This window comes from Phytophthora cinnamomi (assembly GCF_018691715.1).
Source record: "Phytophthora cinnamomi strain GKB4 chromosome Unknown Contig39, whole genome shotgun sequence".
NCBI lineage: Eukaryota > Oomycota > Peronosporomycetes > Peronosporales > Peronosporaceae > Phytophthora > Phytophthora cinnamomi.
The window spans coordinates 1433237-1453362 of NW_027150972.1; the positions used below are offsets into that span (position 1 = coordinate 1433237).

Sequence of the window (20126 nt, forward strand, 5' to 3'; positions counted from 1 at the left end):
ACCACTCTCTCAGCTCGTTTTGCGTGAGCTTTCGATCAGCTGCCGCTTCTCCTTTTGAGTAAGGTTTCCTGTGCGGAGCTGGGGTGCGAAGATGGGTGTGGGTGTGGCGAACAGGGAGGGATTCGCAACTAATTGAGCTGGCCTGTTCTCCCGTGATAATCATCTGTGGGAGGGCAGACTGTACAGAACCGGACTTAAAGACCAATCCACTTAGATGCTGCAACTGCTGCCATGTGTTAGCACATCTAAGTGCTCTTTCACTTAGATAAGGTAATTCCTCTGAATCAAACCATGCCATGGGTTCCAATTTACACATGGAATCCAATTTATCATGCATAGCGTCGTGTTAACATTTGTTGTAGTAATACATGTGTAGTCGATTACGCCTGCTTCCATCATGGAACTTCCACGAGATGTGGACATAATCGAATTGATTGCATTCCGTCGCAAACTGCTACAGAGCGGGAGGAGCAAAAAACGATGCCGTTGCTTTCCAACACTTTCGGGAGAGAGGGCGCATTTTTCGCTCTTACGGAGTAATTGTACTAATGTGTACGAGTGCGTCTTAGAACACATTGATGCGACTCGTAGCCAGTGGGGTGCTTGGTGTCTGCAGATAGCAAATATATTTTTGCCCTAATTTGATTCTTAGATCATGCTGACACGGAAGTTCGAATTGTGCGGGATTGTGCCAAAGCACACCACATGAAGTTCACTTGCGTAGCACATAGCTACGAAGGCGTGCCTCCAGCTCGAAGAAGCTCTGAAATCCGGGTTTTCTAATATTTAACATCATTCGTACTAGAATACACAGGAAAATATGAAGCAAATTGGCCAGGCGTGGCCTAGAATAATCCGAGTAGGGATTCCAATCGCTCCTTAACCCTGGAATAAATTTCAGATACCATATCACAAACTGGTCAGTCTTGCACTTCGACAATGTTGTGATACGTGGATATGTGCTACGTAAGTGACCTACTCGTAGTTTGCTTTGGCACAATCTCGCACAATTTGAACTTCCGTCAGCATGCCGAATTCGCGGATACGGAAAATAGTGTTTTTTACTCGAAAACGGTCGACCGGCACATTGTGTGCTTCCGAACGCACCCTTAATTTTCAAGCATCTTTCACGTTTCCACTGGAGTACACATTTTATTGCCACTTAAAACGCGGTACTTCAATGTCAATACTTTGTTAACAACAAATCATACGAGGTAGCGTTTGTTTGTATCATTTGTCCGCTTGGAATAAGGGCTAGGAAAAATAGCCGTTATAAAACCCGTTAGGTCCATTCTCCACCAGCTCATGCGGCCCCATGCGTCGAAATACACGCGTGTGAGCGGCCGCATTCGTCGGGGAGCAAAAATAGTCGCACATTTGTTGAAATCAACGCGTATGGCCAAGTTGCCCCACAGAGACACGCGTGATGCTGGTGGTTTCTGATGTATTTTGTAAGTGTGCTAAGGTCCATTTTCAATTGGCGGTATCGGTTGAGAATGAAAATACGGCTGTATCGGTCGAGAACGAAAATGCGGCCGAAATCCTTGTTCTCAGACAGATGGTTCAAGCTATTTGCACTCAAAAGCGTTCCAACAGGGGTGCCCGCACCCTACCCGAAGTTCGTGTATACCCGGTTTCCTCGCGAACTGCAACAGAGCGGGAGGAGCAAAAAACGATCCGCTTCCTTTTTAACTTCTGGACGGGTGCGGGTGCTCCATACCAGATTAGTACACGTCGGACGGGTAGGGTGCAGAGCTCCCAATCGGGTACCCGAACCCGGGTAAAATACTTTCCCGAGCAGTGAATTCGAATATGTCATTACATGTCGCGTAATTGACTACACATGGAATTGTACAACAACTGTTAACCCGGAATTATGCATGATGTTTTGGATTCCATGTGTAAATTTGCATCCGTTACGTTTTAACTTGAGGTACATTACACTTCGTTTGCTTAACGACCTAGAGAAAGTAAATTATAACCCGTGGCATGATTTGATTGAAGTCAGATTGACTAATATGCATCGCAGCTGTCGCGCGTATTCTAGTCTGCGGACTACGGTTGCCTACGATACCTACCGACGGTAGGTATCGTTAGGCGACCCCATCGACGCATTTCCCAATTTGCAGCCTTCCCACTCCTACAAGTCCAAAATGGTGTCAACTGCGTCCCTCATCTCGGCCACGGCTATTGCGGTGGCTGGATGTCTTGCGACCCAAGTCCAAGGTCATGGCTACATGCTAATTCCGTTGACGGAGTTCAAGGGAGGCACCGCAACGGGGGACTGGGTCGTCCAGATCCCCCCGCAGTTCAGCGCGAACTGGGACTCCGTCAGCTACGGCCATGAGCTCAGCGTGATGTACGCCAAAGCAGCGAAGGAAGCCGGATACACCAACATCCGCAAGTTGCTGGACAGCGACACCAGCCTGTACGGAGAAGACTGCGGCTACTCGGACCCCAACGCCAAGCCGAAGAACCCGCCGACGGATGGCACAGCCACCTTCGAGCGTGGGCTTGCTCACCCCGTACGTATTAATTGGCGTTTCTTGTCCTTTGCAAGGAGCAGAACTCACATCTAATCTTCTGCTTTGATTTTTTTCTGTCCGTAGGGGCCCTGCGAAATCTGGCTGGACGACAAGATGGTGCTGCACAACGACGACTGTGCCCAGGCCTTCAGCATCGCGGACTATATGAGCATCAAGTCGGTGTTCAAGCCGGTCGACTACTCGTCGTGTGCATCGAGCGGCTGTATGTTCCGTTTCTACTGGCTCGCGTTTCAGGTGAACCCTACCGGCAAGGGCGGCACATATGTCTGGCAGATCTACAGTACGTCACCATATCACACCGAAATGGCGTGTGAGAGCTCCGCTAACAAGTCCTCGGGTTGTGCCACACAGAGAACTGCATCCCACTGACGGGACCGCCTGCGGGTCAAACTAGTACAGTTTCGACTGCATCTAACACTACCCAATCGGCGGAGGGCTCCTCAGCTGGTTCCTCAGCTACAGAGACCCCCGCTGCGAACCCTCCAGCTAGCGGAGATCAAACCCCTCAAGCGCCGACATCCACAGATGCTCCCGAGGCTCAAGCTACTCTGACTGCGGCGAACACACCGGCTCCCATCACGCCTTCTACGACGGAAAACTGCAATGCTCCTCAGAAGAAGCGCGCGTAGACGGCAGTGTGCGAGGTTGGCTCTTGCCCATACCGGAACAAGATGTGAGTTCACTGAATGTAGTTCGAGATAAGGTTTCGTATCAACCCAGTTTCGATGGAAGACGAGTTTCTTCAACCACTCAAAGGTTCGTCTTACATCAATCTTTTTGATCATTGGATAGGATTCTCATTTTGATAGAGGTACAAGAGAGTACGTTCTCCATCGACGTCAATGAGAGCATGTCGTTGGGCGACTTAACGAGCGCGATCAAATAGCAAAACTCTGAGAACTTAATTTAAAGAATGTCGACGCGCCTGAGCTGCAGCTCATCCTGGCGACGAACGACCGTACGTGGCTTCAGTACGACTCGGAAGTTGTGAAGAAGCTGGAGCAGGGGAAGAAGATTGCTGTAAACGAAGAGCTGGCACATGAGACCCCGGAGTTACCGGTGACGTGTGATCTCCAGACGGCATGTGTGAACCAGAGGTCGCAACCAGAGGTTCATGGGTCACCCTACTAGAGCTCGCCAATGGCGATTTTCGGGTTACCCGCCCCGCCCGATCGCATCTCTTGGTTCTGCTTCGGTACCCGCACCTGCTCGACAGCGCAGTTCGGGTACCCGAACTTACCCGCCCATTGTATACTAGTAGTACACAAACAGAGCCATTCTAACAAAGCGTGCAATATATTGTGAGTTCATCTTCAACACTTTCCCTACCATAAAAAAGCATAATGTACAGTTTACCAAAAGGTGGTACCAACGCCGTAGTACAGATAACACACATCTCACTCAAGGATTGGTAGTAAAATCACGACTAGTAATATACTCTACTATTAGTACTATGCTATTAGGAATAGTAATTTTACAATCCAAGTATCGCAGTTAGTACTAACATAAACTTAGTAGGAACAAAAATCACGACATTAGTACTAAAACAACTACTAAATATCCTACTAAATTCCAGGTTGAAGTTTAAGGCCAATACTTCAAAGGACACGCGCAATGGATGGCAATTGCAGAGCGGTTCTGTCGTATTCTCCCGCTCATTTTGCGTTTCCGTGCTTGAAGATCGCAGCCGGATCCGATGAGGTGCTCCAAGGCCGATAGCTGTTTGCCTGATGTGACGGAAACGGCGCCTTGTTGCATCTGCGGTCGTCCTGATCATTATATCTGCAGCAATGAAGTCTGGGGCGAGGCAGAGCTTTCCAAACGGTACGGTTATGGCTACTTGGGTCCATAGTTTGCTACCATCTATCGTGCTCACCCCTATGCGTAGCTTTTGCAGTCCAGGGTGCGTTCTAATAACGATCAACCGGACGGTGAGCCCTCCCCAGCAAGCAGTCAAGGGATATCTGTGTCGAGGCAAGCTACGGAGGTGGATGAAGCTACTCTCACGGAATCTAACAACCGTACTCAAGCAACAGCGAGTCGTAAATCTGGTGTTCGGATTCCGGTTGATATTAGTCATTACAAACCCTCCCGAGCTCGGGACGGCCGTTGCTCCTCAACAGGTTTTTTTGAGAGTCTTTTCGAAAGGTTCGATAGTATTGAGCCCTCTCCGCACACGCACAGGCAATGCGCGAGCCCAGCGCAGCTAATCCTTCATCACAACTACGTAGAGATTGAGCAGATGAGAAAATACGAGCGGAATCTGTGGTAAGGGATTTCAGAAGTTTGATTTTACTGTTAGTAACTATATTTGTCAATATTACATTTTCCACGTGCCCAATTAGCAATATTAATATATTAAGTAAATCAAAATCGTCTCCCGAATTATTAATATTACTTTAGCGTGCGAAATCGATATTATTACCAATCCCTGATTTTGAATTTTGCCAGTTTGGTGATTGCTGATATCTGTAAGCACTATTTCTACTAATCAAATCGAGAATAGCGAGTCTGGATACCGTAAGGAGACACAATACAAGCGAAGCCTGAGCGCACGGAGACACAATAAAGCGGAGGCGCCTTCCTGCCGAGGTAGAGATGGGCGCTGGCCACCAGGGAGCATCCAAGATCAGCTATAGGCTGCTCCCTACGGCAGCAACTCGGTCACAGGCCGCACCGTCCCTGCTGTCGCGCACGGATCTATGACAACGCGCCACATTCACCGGCAGATAAAGGTCACCACGAGGTCCACCAGCGTTTCCGTGCTTGTTGCGGCTCCACTACAATCTCCAAACCGGACCAAGATAGCGACGCTCTTCATCGTCAGCACGGAAGCAGATTTGCCGCCGCCTCACAACCAGATCGGGGAGCTTCATCGCTGTCGCAGAACCAGATTGGCGAGCTTCATCGCAGCCACACAGCCAGGTTGGCGCGCTTCATCGCCACCGCAGAGCTAGCTTTACCGCTGCAGCAGAATCGGATCGGCGAGCTTCATCGCCACCGGGAAATTCCAGCGGGTTTCATCGTGAAAAGGATAGTTGCGACAAATTTGCTGGGATGCTAGTCAACTATCAGGACGCCTCATACTAACAATGCTGGTGTTGAGTCACCACTGGTGACAGGCTAGAGCATCAAGCAGCAGAACTTCTGTACCTAGCTTCAGCCGGGAGAAAAAAAAAGCATACATATGCCAGTGATGACGTTTCGTACAGATATTTGGGGGGATGCACTCGTACTTGATAGTAATAGCTAGCATAACCACATACCTGATCACGTCGCTTCGGGAAAGATTCTCTCGCCATTCCCCAAATGGCGCGTGTACGGTCAAGCCCGAAGCCTGTTGGTTTGGAATGGTGCGTTCAAGGAAGATACATAAGCCATCTCGGGCGTCAAAGCGACCTCGAACATGCAATGCCAATTCTGCCTCAGCTCGTCCCCTACAAGGTGGGGCATTTTAGATACGGACGCGAGTTATCAATCGCTCACGTGTGTTGTATTTTGAAGCTTATACGCAGAGAATCAAGTGATTTTCAAACACGCATGGAAGGATCTGCGTAGGGAAGGATGGTTTGCTAAACCACCAAGGAGCGATTTAGATGGGCGCTATCGCTACGTGCGCCCTAACGGCAATCCAAATGGAATCAAAGGCGAAGATTTTTTCTTGAGTGAAGAGGCCCTTACTGACTTCTGTAACGCTACGTACGGTGATAACACGGAGTACACCATGCCTGCGGAAATGAAAACAACTGGAGGTAGCAGTGAGATGGATCATCCCCGCAATTTATCAACACAGCTTGCTGTAACTGATCCCATTGATTTACAAGTGGTAGCACTTGCAAGGGGTACCGCGACAGGACGATAGACGGCAAGTCAATTCAAAGCGCCATAATCACCTCATCCAGTCCATTCGAATATGCTGAACACGGAGAGATGAAACCGAGACTGACTAATTCGGACGACTCGTACACTGTGGAGACCACCCAGCGCTCTGGAATGGAAGGGTCTCCGTCCCCAACTACATGTGCTGTCTGTCACAATGAGTACAACATGGCGCGGCACTGCACCACTTGTTCTTCATTTCTGTATCACTTTTGCTCTCACGATGTTTGTGTCTTGCTAAAGCTTCGAGATCCGATTGGGCAGCCGATTAATGATTTTGGGGACGTGTGCTACTGCAGCAAGCGCTGCTACGAAAGTACAACAGGAAATATAAAGTACAAGGGTGCCTCGACCAACTTCGAATCAAATGCCCGCATTACAAGTCCACCTGGCGCCGATGACGGTGACACGACTCCACATCCTGCGACAGCAGGAGGCGGTAGTGGGTTGCAGTCTCGTCCAAAGCAAAAAAAGAATCGCTGCAAAGGCTAAGAAAGACACGAAGAAGAAGAGCGTCGTGCGCCAAGGTGAAGAAACCCACAGCATCTACTAAACCAAGTGCTACTCCTAAAAGAAGAAAGTGTAGCCGGTGCCAACCCCCACGGCAATCCCATTGCACGTCGGCTGGTCGGAGCGGCCGGGGAGATAGAGTAGTGCGTCCGCCTAGGTAACCTGGTAGACGCCATGAGGGAGATCCATGTGCGAGGCAGTCACGCAACACTAACCAAACAGCTACTGGCCGTCGGACCAGCCGTCCTTCGGATAGGGACGGTGGGGAGGACACATTATCGGCGACCCACGCCCCGGGAAAGGCCGGTGGGCTGTGTCCCGCAGGTAGCCCGTATTCCTCTAACTACTGTTGCGGGCTCCGGAGCTCGAGCCCGAGTACGTGCGGCTGAACTCCGTCGCCCTCACGGCCAAGGCAGGTTGTCGCACTCCCGCCGCAGCCCCCGCGGTCTTTCTCCACGGTCCCCACCACCCTACTGTGTTTCACCCTCTTAACCCTTTGACTACCAGCCGGCTGGAGTGATTTATAGGTCCATAGGGACCCATGAGAGGTCTAATCGCAAGATGCGATTGGCCAAAACTAAAAGCTACGAGACGACGGCAAAGCACTGTACAGCCTAACAGGTCTCCATGGACCTGTAAAATGCATTACCGCAGGAGCCACAAACAGTTCGTGTGACCTGCCATAGTTGTTTTCTCGTCTAGCTAGCAGCCCCGCCTCCCCTTCGTGAACAAAAGGACTTAGATGCGTTGTTCAATGTAGCCGACGACGACACGTGAGACTGGGAGACCGACACGGACCCTGGCCTGGAAGGGTGCGGAGCAGGTTCGAATGTATACGAGCTAATATTCAAATTCATACATCAGGCAACGCTACAGAATCCTAACCAAACTAGATGAGCTTACAGTGATAGCGTCATAGCAAGCCAATGTGAATATTACACAGGATTGCATGTGCAGGAGTGCGAGCGGTTGGCGGATGTAGATTGGAAACTGCTACTACATGGGGTGCTCGGCTAAGCACGCATACTTGAGATAATGCTATAACGAAATGACGCTGAGTCGAGAGCGCACGGGCTCCGACGCCGCTGCTCGGAGGTCAGCATCCTCAGTGGGCACGCCGTGATGTCCACCCCAAACGGCTCCTACTTCCGTAGACCATTGCCGTTGTAGCGACACTGACCAGGGCGCGACGGCATGTAGCTCGACCTCTCAAACTTTTGATTGGAAGTAACGTGAAGTAAACCAGCGTCGCCACGTGTAAAGATTAGTGTTTTTGATTGGTCGTTTTTTCCCTGTGCGTTGAATTGATTTGCTAGAGCCGTAGGTCCAAGGAGACCCGTAAGAAATCTCTGAAAGTGAAAAGGTTAACTGCACTGGTCGTCCTGCCCTCCGTCTTATCTCAGCCTTTACTTGTACCCGCGTTCGGCACCACTCTCCTCTGTATTAGTATTAACTGCTCTCCAACCGGGAACAATTGCAACTGAGGGTCGAGCGGCCTCACCGCACGCTCGTTGCCCTCGCCTACGAAGCCCACCCAGTCACCTACACTACCCTACGAGAGGGTCCTATCCGCTCCCTCTGCTGCTCCTCACCTTTCTCGGAGCTCCTCAGCCGCACACTCCACTCTACGCTGTCGCCTTGCCCTTCCGCATACTCCACGGCGTCACTCCTCGCCGTGTCACCCCGCCTTCGCTGCCGTCGTCTGGCACCTTGAAGCTGTGCAGCCCTTCAAGATCCCGCCCATGGCCTGTGTCACGAGCCTGCTGGCTCGCTGCCGCCACCATCCCGGAGATCCGCCACTCTCCTTGGTCCCGACTTTGCCGCTCTTTCACCCCGTCAAGTCGATCAGTACCTTCGGCTGTCGGTGCCGTCGCCTGGTGGCCACGTGATCGCTCCCCTGCCTACACGCCATTCCCAGCCTCAAGATCGACCTCGATCTTTCCGGCGTCGTCGAACGCTTCGAACTCCTCGTGGATGAGCCACTTTCGACCCATTGGTCACCCACGCCGTGTACTGTACTCGACTTCATGTTCAATGACGTAAAGCCCGGCGCGGTTACGCACTCGTCGTTGCGCCCGTTCCACGATGAAACCTGCCGTTTGCACTTGAAGCTGTTCCGGCAATGGCACCTGCCGACATGGTCGCCCTCGCCCTCGTAACATGCCGACGCCTGCTCCATCTCCACCTTCTCGATCTCCACCGTCGCGCCGAGAGTCTTCTGCTACTTGCCGGGCTCTGTTCCCGACCGGCACGGGGGCACCGTCACCTACACCTCCGCCTCCACTGGAGTCTCTGCCACGTTCGGCACTCTCACCACCGTGTATCCCACGAGCAGAGTCTGCACCAGCCGTCTGCGCATCTGTGGCTGCCTGCTGGTTACGCAGATCTTGGCGCCGAGCTGCCCGCTCTCCCCGCGCCGCGTTTTCGGCTTGGCGCCGCTGCTTCTTGCGCCGGGCCACCTCGCTTGCACCATCATCCGCCTTCGCCTGTCGCTGCCGCTGCTGGTTTGTCACTGGCACCGGGGGCTGCTCGATATCTCGCCCATCGCGCCGGCTATCTACATCTGCCGTACAGACAACGACGGATAAATCCGGGCGACACTAAAATCCGGGTGAGACAGATCCCCATTCGATCCCCACACAAAATTTAACCGCATTTTTATCCAATGAAATGCTTAAATGAATTATTTTAGAGCCAATCAGAAAGTTAAAGATAATGAGTGGTGTGAAGCTAAACTCCTTTGCCGACACAGTAATTTGAGGTCAGTTGCGCAATGAAGCGCGTCGAGCACGTGACGGCTACAGGGTACGGAGTGGCACAACTGGGCCAAATGGCGGCCGGTGGTGGCCCCCGGGCGGGCGGCCAGCACCCTCCCAAGGACGTGCTGAGTAGAACCACGTAGAGCAGCTGGTAGCGCGTGTAGGCGCCGCTCTGCAGGTCCGCCTCGAGGTTCCCCGGGTCAAGGAAGGCCATGCTCATGAGCCACCCAGTTCCCCCGTGTAGGACTAGAGCACGGACCAGCTGAAGCGCCTCCGTCTTGGGGACGTGGTGGGGGCATCTGGAGCATGTGGGGGGAGGGGGGGGCGAACAGCGCCGAGGTGTGGGAGGTCAGCATGACGCATATCCGGGTGTGAGGTTGCCACCGAACAGCTCACCGTTGTGCCAACCGCTTATTGCTGGTGTCATGGGGCCACTAAAAAGCGAAGCTAAGAAATAGTGCTAAAACTACTAGAGGCACAGCAAAAGAAAACGCCTTCGTGCTATTCATGCCACTATTGCTGTGTGGAACGCCACTACCGACAAAGGCGATAATTCGCAGCATCAAAAAAAACAATTCCTAGGTACCCTAAGGTAACTATCTAAAAAGACGGATGTTTTTGCCTTTCCATACGGTTTTGACTTCGTTTTCTGTACCATACGTTAGTTTATCAACCAATCCAATCGCAGAAGTTTTACTCCCTGGATTTTTGTGTCGGGAGCGGAGATTGCCCTATAGTATGGAGGATGTTGAAGCGACCTGCAGTCGCGCGCAGAGTGAAATCTAAGGTTGCTAAAGTTTTGGCGAGCGAACAAGCAGCAAAAGCTACTTGTGAAGGAATCGTGTTTTTATGAAGTGAGCTGGTAGCCCACATTAGTTCTTCTCTTTGACAGATAGTCGTACTGCGTCTTCAACTGGCGCATGCCTAACTGTCAGATGTAGCAGACAACCTCCGGAGGACAATTCTGCTACGTGGGAAAACCTCCAGCACCATCGTGCCTTCTCGGGATAAACGACCCACACATGCTCGCCTGCATCATCATGCTTCGCAAGTTTCTACCAAGCGGCGGGGACCAGTACACTGGAATCCCCAACAACCCCACCTACTGGTTTCAGCCGCTGCACTTGGCTCGCTCAAAAGCCGTCCTTGGTATAAGCCCCATGGCCACTCTGTGCTTCTCAAACTTCGCTCTTGATAGAGACTTAGTGAAGGCATCGGCGACATTTTCGCTGCCAGGAACTCGTAGCACTTCAATCTCCTTCATATCGACTCGCTCTCGGATGAAGTGATGGCGTACGTCAATGTGCTTGGTACGGCTGTGAAATGCCGGATTGTTCGCCAGCTTCTTCGCACTTTCATTATCCACGAACACTTCAGCTGGTGCCATCTGCTGCACTTTTAGTTCTTTCACCATCTGTCGAAGATGAACTACTTCTTGCACGAGCAGACTCGAAGCCATATACTCGGCCTCCGTCGTGTGCAAGGCCACCGTTTTCTCAGTTTGACTGCACCACGAAATTGTACTGCCGCACAATTTTGTTAAATAGCCAGCAATAGATTTTCTATCATCAATTCGATTTGCGAAGTCAGCGTCGGCAAAAGCTTCTAAATGTTGATTAAGCACCTGATCAGACTACTGCTTTCCGCCAAGCCGAATTCCCCATTCAAGTGTCTCCTGCAAATATCGAAGGCCCCTCTTTGCTGCTCTCCAATGCAATATACCTGGCCTTTCAAGATATTGTCTGCATTCACGAACTAAATAGGCTAAATCAGGGCGCGAGCCCATCATTAGATACATCAAACTTCCAATAACAGATCGATATGGCTTTGATGACATCAGCTGTCTCTCATCTGCATCCGCAGCACACATGCTCTTCGTCAACTCCATATCCGTTGTGCATGGCGTCTTACAGCCATTGCACTTCTCCATCCCGAATCGCTCTAGCACTGACTTAGCATATTTGTGCTGATTGATGAAGATAGTCCGCTCACGTCGATTGCGAATGATCTCCCAGCCGAGGATGTAATGTAGCTCTCCAAGCTCCTTCATGTCGAATCTCTCAAAGAACATTTGCTTCATCTCATTAATAAGTTTCATATTGGGAGCGAACAAAATAAGATCATCAACGTAAAGCGGAATGAAGACTAATTGGTCATCAATAATCTTCACAGCAACACAGGCTTCCGATTTCAGCAAAGTGAATCCTTGATCTTCCAGAAATGACTTCAAAAGCTGAAACCAGACGCGAGGCGCCTGTTTTAATCCGTACAAGCTCTTCAGCAAGCGACACACCCAAATTTCTTTTCCGGGCACCTTGAAGCCATCCGGTTGCTCCATATACACCTCTACATCGATTTTTCCGTTGAGAAATGCAGTAGTCACGTCCATTTGGTGTATTTCGTAATCCCACACCGCTGCAAGCGTTAGCAGCACTCGCAGTGTCTCCAAACGTACAACTGGCGAGTAGACTTCTAAGTAATCAATTCCATATACTTGCGTGAAGCCTTTTATCACCAGTCGTGCTTTGAACCTATCAATTTCTCCGTCTGCTTTGTATTTGACGCGGAACACCCAGCGATTACGCAGCACTTTCATATTCTGGTGCCGTGGAACCAACTCCCACGTGAAATTCTTTATCAAAACATCGTATTCTGCTTGCGCAGCAGCTTTCCACTGCACGGCAAACTCACCCTCGATAGCTTTGTCGTATGTCTCAGGCTCATCAATCACACCCATGGTCATACAGCAATAATCCTGCCACCATGCAAGTGCTTGCTCCGCCATTGCACGCTGCATCTCTTCGCGAGCCTTCTCCCATGGTATTGACGAGCTCATGAATTCATCTGAGTTTGTGCTGGCGTATGCAACGTAGATGTAATCACCAATCCATGAAGGCGTTTGCTCACACGACCACTCCGCGTTTCTGGGCGGTTCTTAGTGCGAACACCTCCGGAGGCCACGTACTCGCGAAGACCACCACGAGAGGAGGTTTGTATACGCTCCGCGCTAGGTCCATCACGATGTACAGGCGTCTCCAAGGCCACGGTCTCCATCTCGCGAGTCTCCGAAGACGGTGTTCGCTTCTGGACTGACGATTCTTCACGTGATGCCTCTCGTTGCAACGTAGCTTCAGCAGTCGGTGCCATGCGCCGCCCCCTGCATCATTTTTTTCTTTTTGCATTTTGATTCAGTAGTTTGCTCACTTTCACTCACATTGCGTGGGTGCTCTGCAGCACCTCGCACTGTCACGACATTCTCGGACCGCGTCCGGTTTTGAGGAGGTTCATCACTTTGACTACTCTCATGTCTGTTTCGCTTTGCTCCAGCGCTAGCGGCACCACCAGCAACTGCACCACTAGCTCCACCGCCACCAGCAACTGCACCACTAGCCCCACCAGTCCTGGCACTTCTATCATCTGCCCCACCTGGATGGTCTGGAAGTATGTCGCTGGTACCAGCAGATTCACAATCTACATCCTCCTCTGTATCTTCATCATGCATTTCATCAAACATAGCTGGGATGTTTTCCATGGCAACATTATCCATTTCAAGATACCGCTCGATGGGCACCACAGTGTCCAAGACAGGCGTCGTACCCGTTGCTATTCGCCCTACCTTCCTCTCATAAAAAACAGCGGTATGGCTATAGAAAGCCTTCCGTGTCTTGCTATCAAGTAGGCGGTAGCCATGCTTCTCACGACTGTAGCCAACAAATATAGCTTCACGAGCCTTAGCTTGCATCTTTCTCCTCTCTACTTTGTCCACGTAAGCCAACACAGCACAGCCAAATGTGCGTAACCGTGAGTACGCCGGCAATTCGCGGTACCACACCGCGTAAGGGACCTCCATGTCTCTTGTTGAATTAGGCATAATGTTGACACAGTAGATTGCTGTTACTGCAGCATCTCGCCACATCTCTTCGGCAACTGAAAATGATTCAGCAAACATCTCATACACTCAGATATTGTCCTAACCATTCGCTCCGCCTCGCCATTTTGTTCCGGTGTGAGCTTAACGCTGGACGTACACACCATGCCGTACTTTTTCGTACAAATATCAGCCAGCTTGGACAGCTCCTTGGCGTTGCCATTGCGAACCGCCTTCATGCGCACATTCAACTGGGTTTTCACTCGCTGATAGTAGATGTGTAGGTTTTCGCAGACATCTGAGCGCTCAACCAAAAGGTAGATAGTTGCGAATCGACTGGCTTCGTCAACAAACACCGCAAAATATCGCTTGCCAGAGTAGGATTTTATCGCGTATGGCCCCCAGATATCAATATGAGCGCGTTCACCAATCAGCCATTCACGTGTTGGCGCGTTATGGGTGTTGCGAAAGCTTTTTCTGGTCAATTTGCCCTTGACACACGTATCACAGTTGAACCCGTTAGGAACGCGAAGCTCCAGTTTCCTCATTGGCCACCGAGTGTGTCGAAAGAGCGCATTGAATGCATTTCGCCCTGGATGACCAAGGCGGTCATGCCACAGTTCCACTTTATCACCTCCTACCATCAGCACTGCATCGGATGGTCTCTCCAACCTCAAACGATAGAGATTTGTTTCATCTCTGTGAGCTGTATTGCGACCCGACTAAAGCATTACATCTGCATAATCATCTTCATCAAAATGACATCGCACTCGCTCTGTAGCCACTAGCAACCGTGAAGCTTGTCTTCCCACTGAGAACATGCTACACTGTAATTCAGGAACGTATCGTACTCCATACAGCAATAATGAAACTCTGCCACTGGACGTAATTATTTCTTTCTTAATTATTCCAATGCCAGCAACTTCCAGCCAATTTTTCGCCACCAGTACGCACTGTCGAACTCAAAGGTGTGAACGACATAAAGTCATCTTTTTGGTTCGTCATGTGACTAGTAGCTCCTGAGTCCAGATACCAGCGGTCATGAGCGAGATCAGCTACCTTTTTCTCCAACTTTATCAAACTCATTATAACATAGGCGTTATCATCGCTTTCATTACCATCGCGGCCTTTACTGTTAGTCTTGGCGCCTTTTTCTCCTCCATCGATCTTGCTGCGCTTTTGGGTTGAACATCCGCGCTGATTCTCGGACGGAGGGCGCTTGCCCAGGTACGGGCAATTGCGCACTTGGTGCTCTTGTTCGTGACAGTGGAAGCATCCTCCGCCACGCTTCGGACTGGCGCTACCTTGACCGCGGCCAGCACCGCGACCTCCCCCTTGATTTGCTCCTCCACGACCGCCAAAACCTCGTCCGCGGCCACCGCGTCCGCGTCCTCGACCGCGATTAGCTCCTCGTCCACGACCACGGCCCCCTGCAGCAAAGAACGCCTTGTCTTCTTCATCGCCCTTGCTACCTTCCGCCTTCCGGTTCTCTGTGTGGTCGTAAGCCATCTCCAATGCTTGCTCCAGCTGTTCATAGTTCGGTGGGTCGTCCGGGTTTTGCGTTGTGTGGCTTGCAAGAAAAGTTTGAACCACATTGTCATAGTCACGCGGTAAGGAGCCAATCAGGATAGCCGGTTTTGCATATTCATCGACTGGTCTGCCAACCACCGAAATTGTCTCCATGATACGGCGCATTTCACTTAGGTGATCTGGTAGATTGCCCTTCGACTCCAGCCGGAGACGACTCAACTTTGTTCTCTCCTCCGCATATTTTAAATAGGTTTTCCCCATGAAACGTCGTTTCAAGCGTTCCACCACGCAGGATAGAATAGACTCGTACTTCACTGTCTTCATTATCTGATTAGTCATTGATTCGTATAGAATCTCCTTTGTCCGCGACGTTTTGCTCACCCAGTCGTCATGATCAGTCTGTTTACTTTCTTCAGGCTCTGCGACGTCCTTCTCACGGTATCGCCACAGCTGCTTACGTTGTAACTTCAGCCTGACACGCTCCAGCCACACCTCAAACTCTTTTCCATCGAACGGCCGAATGGACTTCCTCTCGCTTTTCGACTCCTTCACCTCCTTGACTGTATCTGCCATTCTTGCGTAGTCAGTTCCAGGCGAGCTTCACCAGCGCAGGTCTTGGGCTCATAACCTGAAGCGACCTGCAGTCGCGCGCAGAGTGAAATCTAAGGTTGCTAAAGTTTTGGCGAGCGAACAAGCAGCAAAAGCTACTTGTGAAGGAATCGTGTTTTTATGAAGTGAGCTGGTAGCCCACATTAGTTCTTCTCTTTGACAGATAGTCGTACTGCGTCTTCAACTGGCGCATGCCTAACTGTCAGATGTAGCAGACAACCTCCGGAGGACAATTCTGCTACGTGGGAAAACCTCCAGCACCATCGTGCCTTCTCGGGATAAACGACCCACACATGCTCGCCTGCATCATCATGCTTCGCAAGTTTCTACCAAGCGGCGGGGACCAGTACACTGGAATCCTCAACAGATGTCATTCAGTGGGTCCGGAATTATCCGTCGTTGTCTGTAGTTCCCTCGGCTGCTATTCTCGGCAGCATTCCTGCTGAACCGCCATCACTGGGGACTTCCTGTCCTGAGCCAGCGGCTTCTGACCGTTCCGCCGCCATTACACCACCGCCTGCGGCGTACCGATGAACGTCGCCGTATTGTACGGTGCGATATCCGACCGACAGCCCCTCATTGGCGTGCCCCACTATCGAATTCTCGACCCCGGCGTTGTCATCACTGTGCTCTTCGGCGCCCTCTTCCTCCGCCAGTTCTGCAATGATCCGGTCTGCCACATCACCCAGCGAGTTGCTTGGGCACTTGCTCGACACTAAAAAGCTGCAGTGCACCATGAGGTGCTCGTCGTTGTCATCTCGGAGGACCACGAAGTTGTCGAAGCCCGCATCGCGAATGATATTTGCTGGGCCCACCCACTGATAAGCCAGCTTTGTGATGTCCTTGCCCTTGGGCGGCTTGAACACCCACACCGAGTCCCCATCCTGGAAGGTCGTGCTTCGTCGCACGCGCCTGTTGTAGTAGCGCTCGCGCCGGAGCTGGTCCTTCGTCAACGCTGCCCTCGCAACCGCTGTCGCCCTTGCCATGTTATTGACCAATGCGCGGTGATAGTCCGCGAACGCGCCGATCTGCGTGACTCCACTCGCCCTTAGCAGCTCATATGGAGCTCGCAACCTTCGCCCCATCATAAGTTCGTTTGATCTGAAGCCCGTACCGCCTCGCCTCGCGCCATTGTACGCATACGCCGCGCACGACAACCATCGATCCCAGTCGTTCTGGGCGGCTGCTACGTAGATCGCTATACTATCTTTCCACGAGCGGTGGAACCGCTCCACCAGACCCAATAACGCTGGCCTGTACGGGACCGGCGTGATCTACTTCGCCTGCAGCATGTCGACCAGCGCGTCAATTACCTTGCCGTTTAGCTCCATCGTGATCTCGCGCATGGGCCCGTACACAAAGACTAGCTTCTCCGCAATAAACTTCGCGACGTCAGTCGCCGTGTGGTTCGCGACAGCCGCCACTACTGCGTAGCGCGTAGCATAGTCCACCGCGGCCACCACGTAGCGGTTCCCATCGGCAGTCAACGGTAGAGGACATGCCACGTCCAATGCCCATCTGTCGCCTGCACTTCCGATTCCTTGGATCCTCAGCGGAGGGATGATTTCCCTCGCCTTCGCCTTCCGCGAACCACAGTCTCTGCACGCCTGTACCCAGCGCCTGACGTGCGCCCGCATATCGGGCCACCAATAACTCACGGACAACCTCGCATACGTCTGTGGCGTACGAAGGTGGCACGCAAACACTGAATCGTGCCCCTCCCGCGAAGCCTTCGCCCACAGTGTCGTCGGCAGCACTACTCGCAGCCCACCGTCACTCTCCCGGATGTACACGATACCGTGCACGACCACGACGCCGCGGTCACCGTACTTACCCTTGCTGCGCAGCTTCGTGACTGCCCGGTCCTTCACCTGTTCAGCCCTGATCTCGCGGTCCGTCAGCTGGCCTTCTCCTCCGACCACTCGTTCGTCTCGCTGGTTCGCGCCGTCACTCGCCCGCTGGCGTGCTCCCGTGACAGCACCCACTGGTGCCCTCGATAGGACGTCGGCGACAACGTTAGTGGCACCTGGTCGATAGATGACCTCGAAGTCGTATTCTTGCAGCTGTAGTGCCCAGCGGTGAAGCCGTCCTGGAGGATCCTTGGACGTCATCAGCCACTTCAGCGCTGTATGGTCGGTGACCAAGCCGAATCTCCGCCCTACAAGTAGGGCCTGAACAGTTTTACCGCCCAAATTACCGCCGCGCACTCGAGGTCAGTGATGCTGTACCTCACCACCACTTCAGAGTTGATTTCAGACGCGTAAGCAATTGGCTGCTCACCGCACCCCTGGTCCTAGACGAGCGTGGCCCCGAGGCCGACCTTCGATATGTCCGTCACTAACCTGAAAGGACGTGAGAAATCTGGATACGCTAACAGCGGTCTTTCCGTAAGCGCTGCCTTCAGGTCCTCGAACGCTGCCTGCTGCGGCGCCGCCCACCGCCACACTACTCCTTTCCTCAGCAACTTCGTCATGGGCGATGCCCTGCTCGCGAACTCAGGCACAAACCTCCGGTAGTATCCAGTCATATGCACGAAGCGCTTGATCTCCTTGGTATTGGTCGGCACCGGAAAGTCCACCACGCTCTGCACCAGGCTAGACATCGGCCGCACACCGTCCCTGTCCAACTCGTTCCCCAGGTACTCTAGCCGTTCCGCCGCGAACGTGCACTTGCTCGCTTTAACGGACAGCCCCGCCTTGGCCAGCCGCTCGAGCGCTGCCGCTAGCTCGACCACGTGACGAGCTACCCCGCCCCTTGAAAAGACGATCACGACGTCGAGGTAGACAAGGCAACTCCTCCAGGTCAATCCTAGCAACATCGCATTCATCATCCGCTGAAAGGTCCCTGGTGCGTTTGCCAGTCCAAATGGCATCCGCATGAACCGGAATAGCTCCTCGCGCGTCACAAAGCCCGTTTTGTCGCGGTCCCGCCTCGCTACAGGCACTTGCCAGTACCCGGCATGGAGGTCCAGGCTGGTGAAGCGCTGAGCTCCATGCAGCTCGTCCAGTGTGTCATCAATTCGGGGTAGCGGGTACACGTCCTTTGCCGTGACAGCATTGAGCTGACGATAGTCGATACAGAATCGCACCGTGCCATCCTTCTTCCTAACCAGAACGACGAGGAAGCCCCACGCCCCGTTTCTCTCCTTGATTGCGCCATTCTGCAGCATTGCGTCCACCTCCTCGTCGATGATTCGCTGCTCGTCATGCGCGTGCCGCCGCGGCCTCACATTGATTGGCGCTGCTGTGCCCGTATGAATTTCGTGCTCGACGCCTAGTGTCGTCACGGGCGGGCCGCCCTTCCTTGCTTCAAGTAATGTCGGGTAGTTCCTTGACAGTGTCAGCAGGAGCTCTTTGTCTGCCTCGTTCATGTCGCCAAAGTGCAAGTCCTTCTCGTTCATGAGCGGTTCCATGCTCGTGCTCAGGCCCTCTATCCATTGACGGACCCGGTCGTGGTCCAATTCCCCCTGCATCTCGATGACCGTCACTTCTTCGTTGGTCGGCGCCCAGGTTCCTTGGGCCTCGCGTGAAGGCAGCTTGCTCGTCCTGCCCTCCAGGTTCAACACCGGGATCGTGACCTTGCCGTCGTGGACTGCCGTCAATGTCGGCGCTAACAACAGGTGTGGCTCTGCGCGCTGGTCCGGGGTGAACAAACTCACCGTTCCATCGGGCGCTGCCACTGCTAGCTCCACGTTGTGACATGTCCTCGTCCGCACCTTGGTCTTCCGCACCAGCCGCACCCGTTCCAGTTCCAGTCCCTGCAGTTCCGGTCCCGGTCCCCGTTCCAGAACCACCTCCAGATCCAGTCGAGTCGGCGCTCCTCCCAGCACTCGTCCTCGTGGGGTCGCTGCCATGTGTCGCATCGGGTCCGTGTCCGCGCTGGCTGTCGCCGCCGCTGCCCGCACGACAGCTCCTTCCATCGTTTTGGTCACCGCCACTCGCCACCTGGTCGCCGCCTCCTGCACCGGCATTCGAGCCAACATTACCCGTGTTCATTAGCGTGTGGCCCGTGGTTTGGTGGATCTCTGCCGCGTCCAGCGTCACCACGCCGCCGTCGTCTGTTTCCAGAGTCACCGAAGCCGCTTGCCGCTTTACTGCTTCTGTCGCCGCAGCCGCCCGCTCCTGCGACGCTGCGCAACACTCCGCACGATCGTTACGTGTCGTTGTCATGTCCTTAGCTTTCATTAACAACATCCAATACAAATCCCAAACCCATTAGTCCTCTTTCTCAATTTCCTGTTCGTGTTCCGCAGCGGGATTTCTCCATGTCGCCAAGCCTGCAGTAACCATATCCCTATGGCCCTGCCCGGAAGGCGCCTGTCATGACCACCATGTAGCAGGTGCCAACCCCCACGGCAATCCCATTGCACGTCGGCTGGCCGGAGCGGCCGGGGAGATAGAGTAGTGCGTCCGCCTAGGTAACCTG

At 52.8% G+C, this 20126-nt stretch overlaps 4 protein-coding genes across 4 annotated transcripts; 1 reads left to right on the forward strand and 3 right to left on the reverse strand.

Annotated features, from left to right (window-relative positions):
* Positions 1-2153: 2153 nt before the first annotated feature.
* On the forward strand, positions 2154-3175 carry IUM83_10735 (uncharacterized protein; the record flags this gene model as incomplete). The annotated part of the gene is made up of 3 exons (XM_067935251.1): positions 2154-2525; positions 2610-2826; positions 2898-3175. 3 exons carry the CDS (start codon positions 2154-2156, stop codon positions 3173-3175), a joined length of 867 nt encoding a protein of 288 aa, XP_067791465.1.
* A 12915-nt stretch (positions 3176-16090) lies between these two features.
* IUM83_10736 (RNA-dependent DNA polymerase) lies at positions 16091-16687 on the reverse strand (the record flags this gene model as incomplete). The annotated part of the gene is made up of 1 exon (XM_067935252.1): positions 16091-16687. The coding sequence occupies one exon, from the start codon at positions 16685-16687 to the stop codon at positions 16091-16093; it is 597 nt and encodes a 198-aa protein (XP_067791458.1).
* Positions 16688-16975: 288 nt separating this feature from the next.
* IUM83_10737 (uncharacterized protein) lies at positions 16976-17812 on the reverse strand (the record flags this gene model as incomplete). Its single annotated transcript, XM_067935253.1, has 1 exon — positions 16976-17812. One exon carries the CDS (start codon positions 17810-17812, stop codon positions 16976-16978), a length of 837 nt encoding a protein of 278 aa, XP_067791473.1.
* A 182-nt stretch (positions 17813-17994) lies between these two features.
* Positions 17995-19671, reverse strand: IUM83_10738 (Gag-pol fusion protein; the record flags this gene model as incomplete). Its single annotated transcript, XM_067935254.1, has 1 exon — positions 17995-19671. The coding sequence occupies one exon, from the start codon at positions 19669-19671 to the stop codon at positions 17995-17997; it is 1677 nt and encodes a 558-aa protein (XP_067791460.1).
* Between the last annotated feature and the right edge of the window lie 455 nt (positions 19672-20126).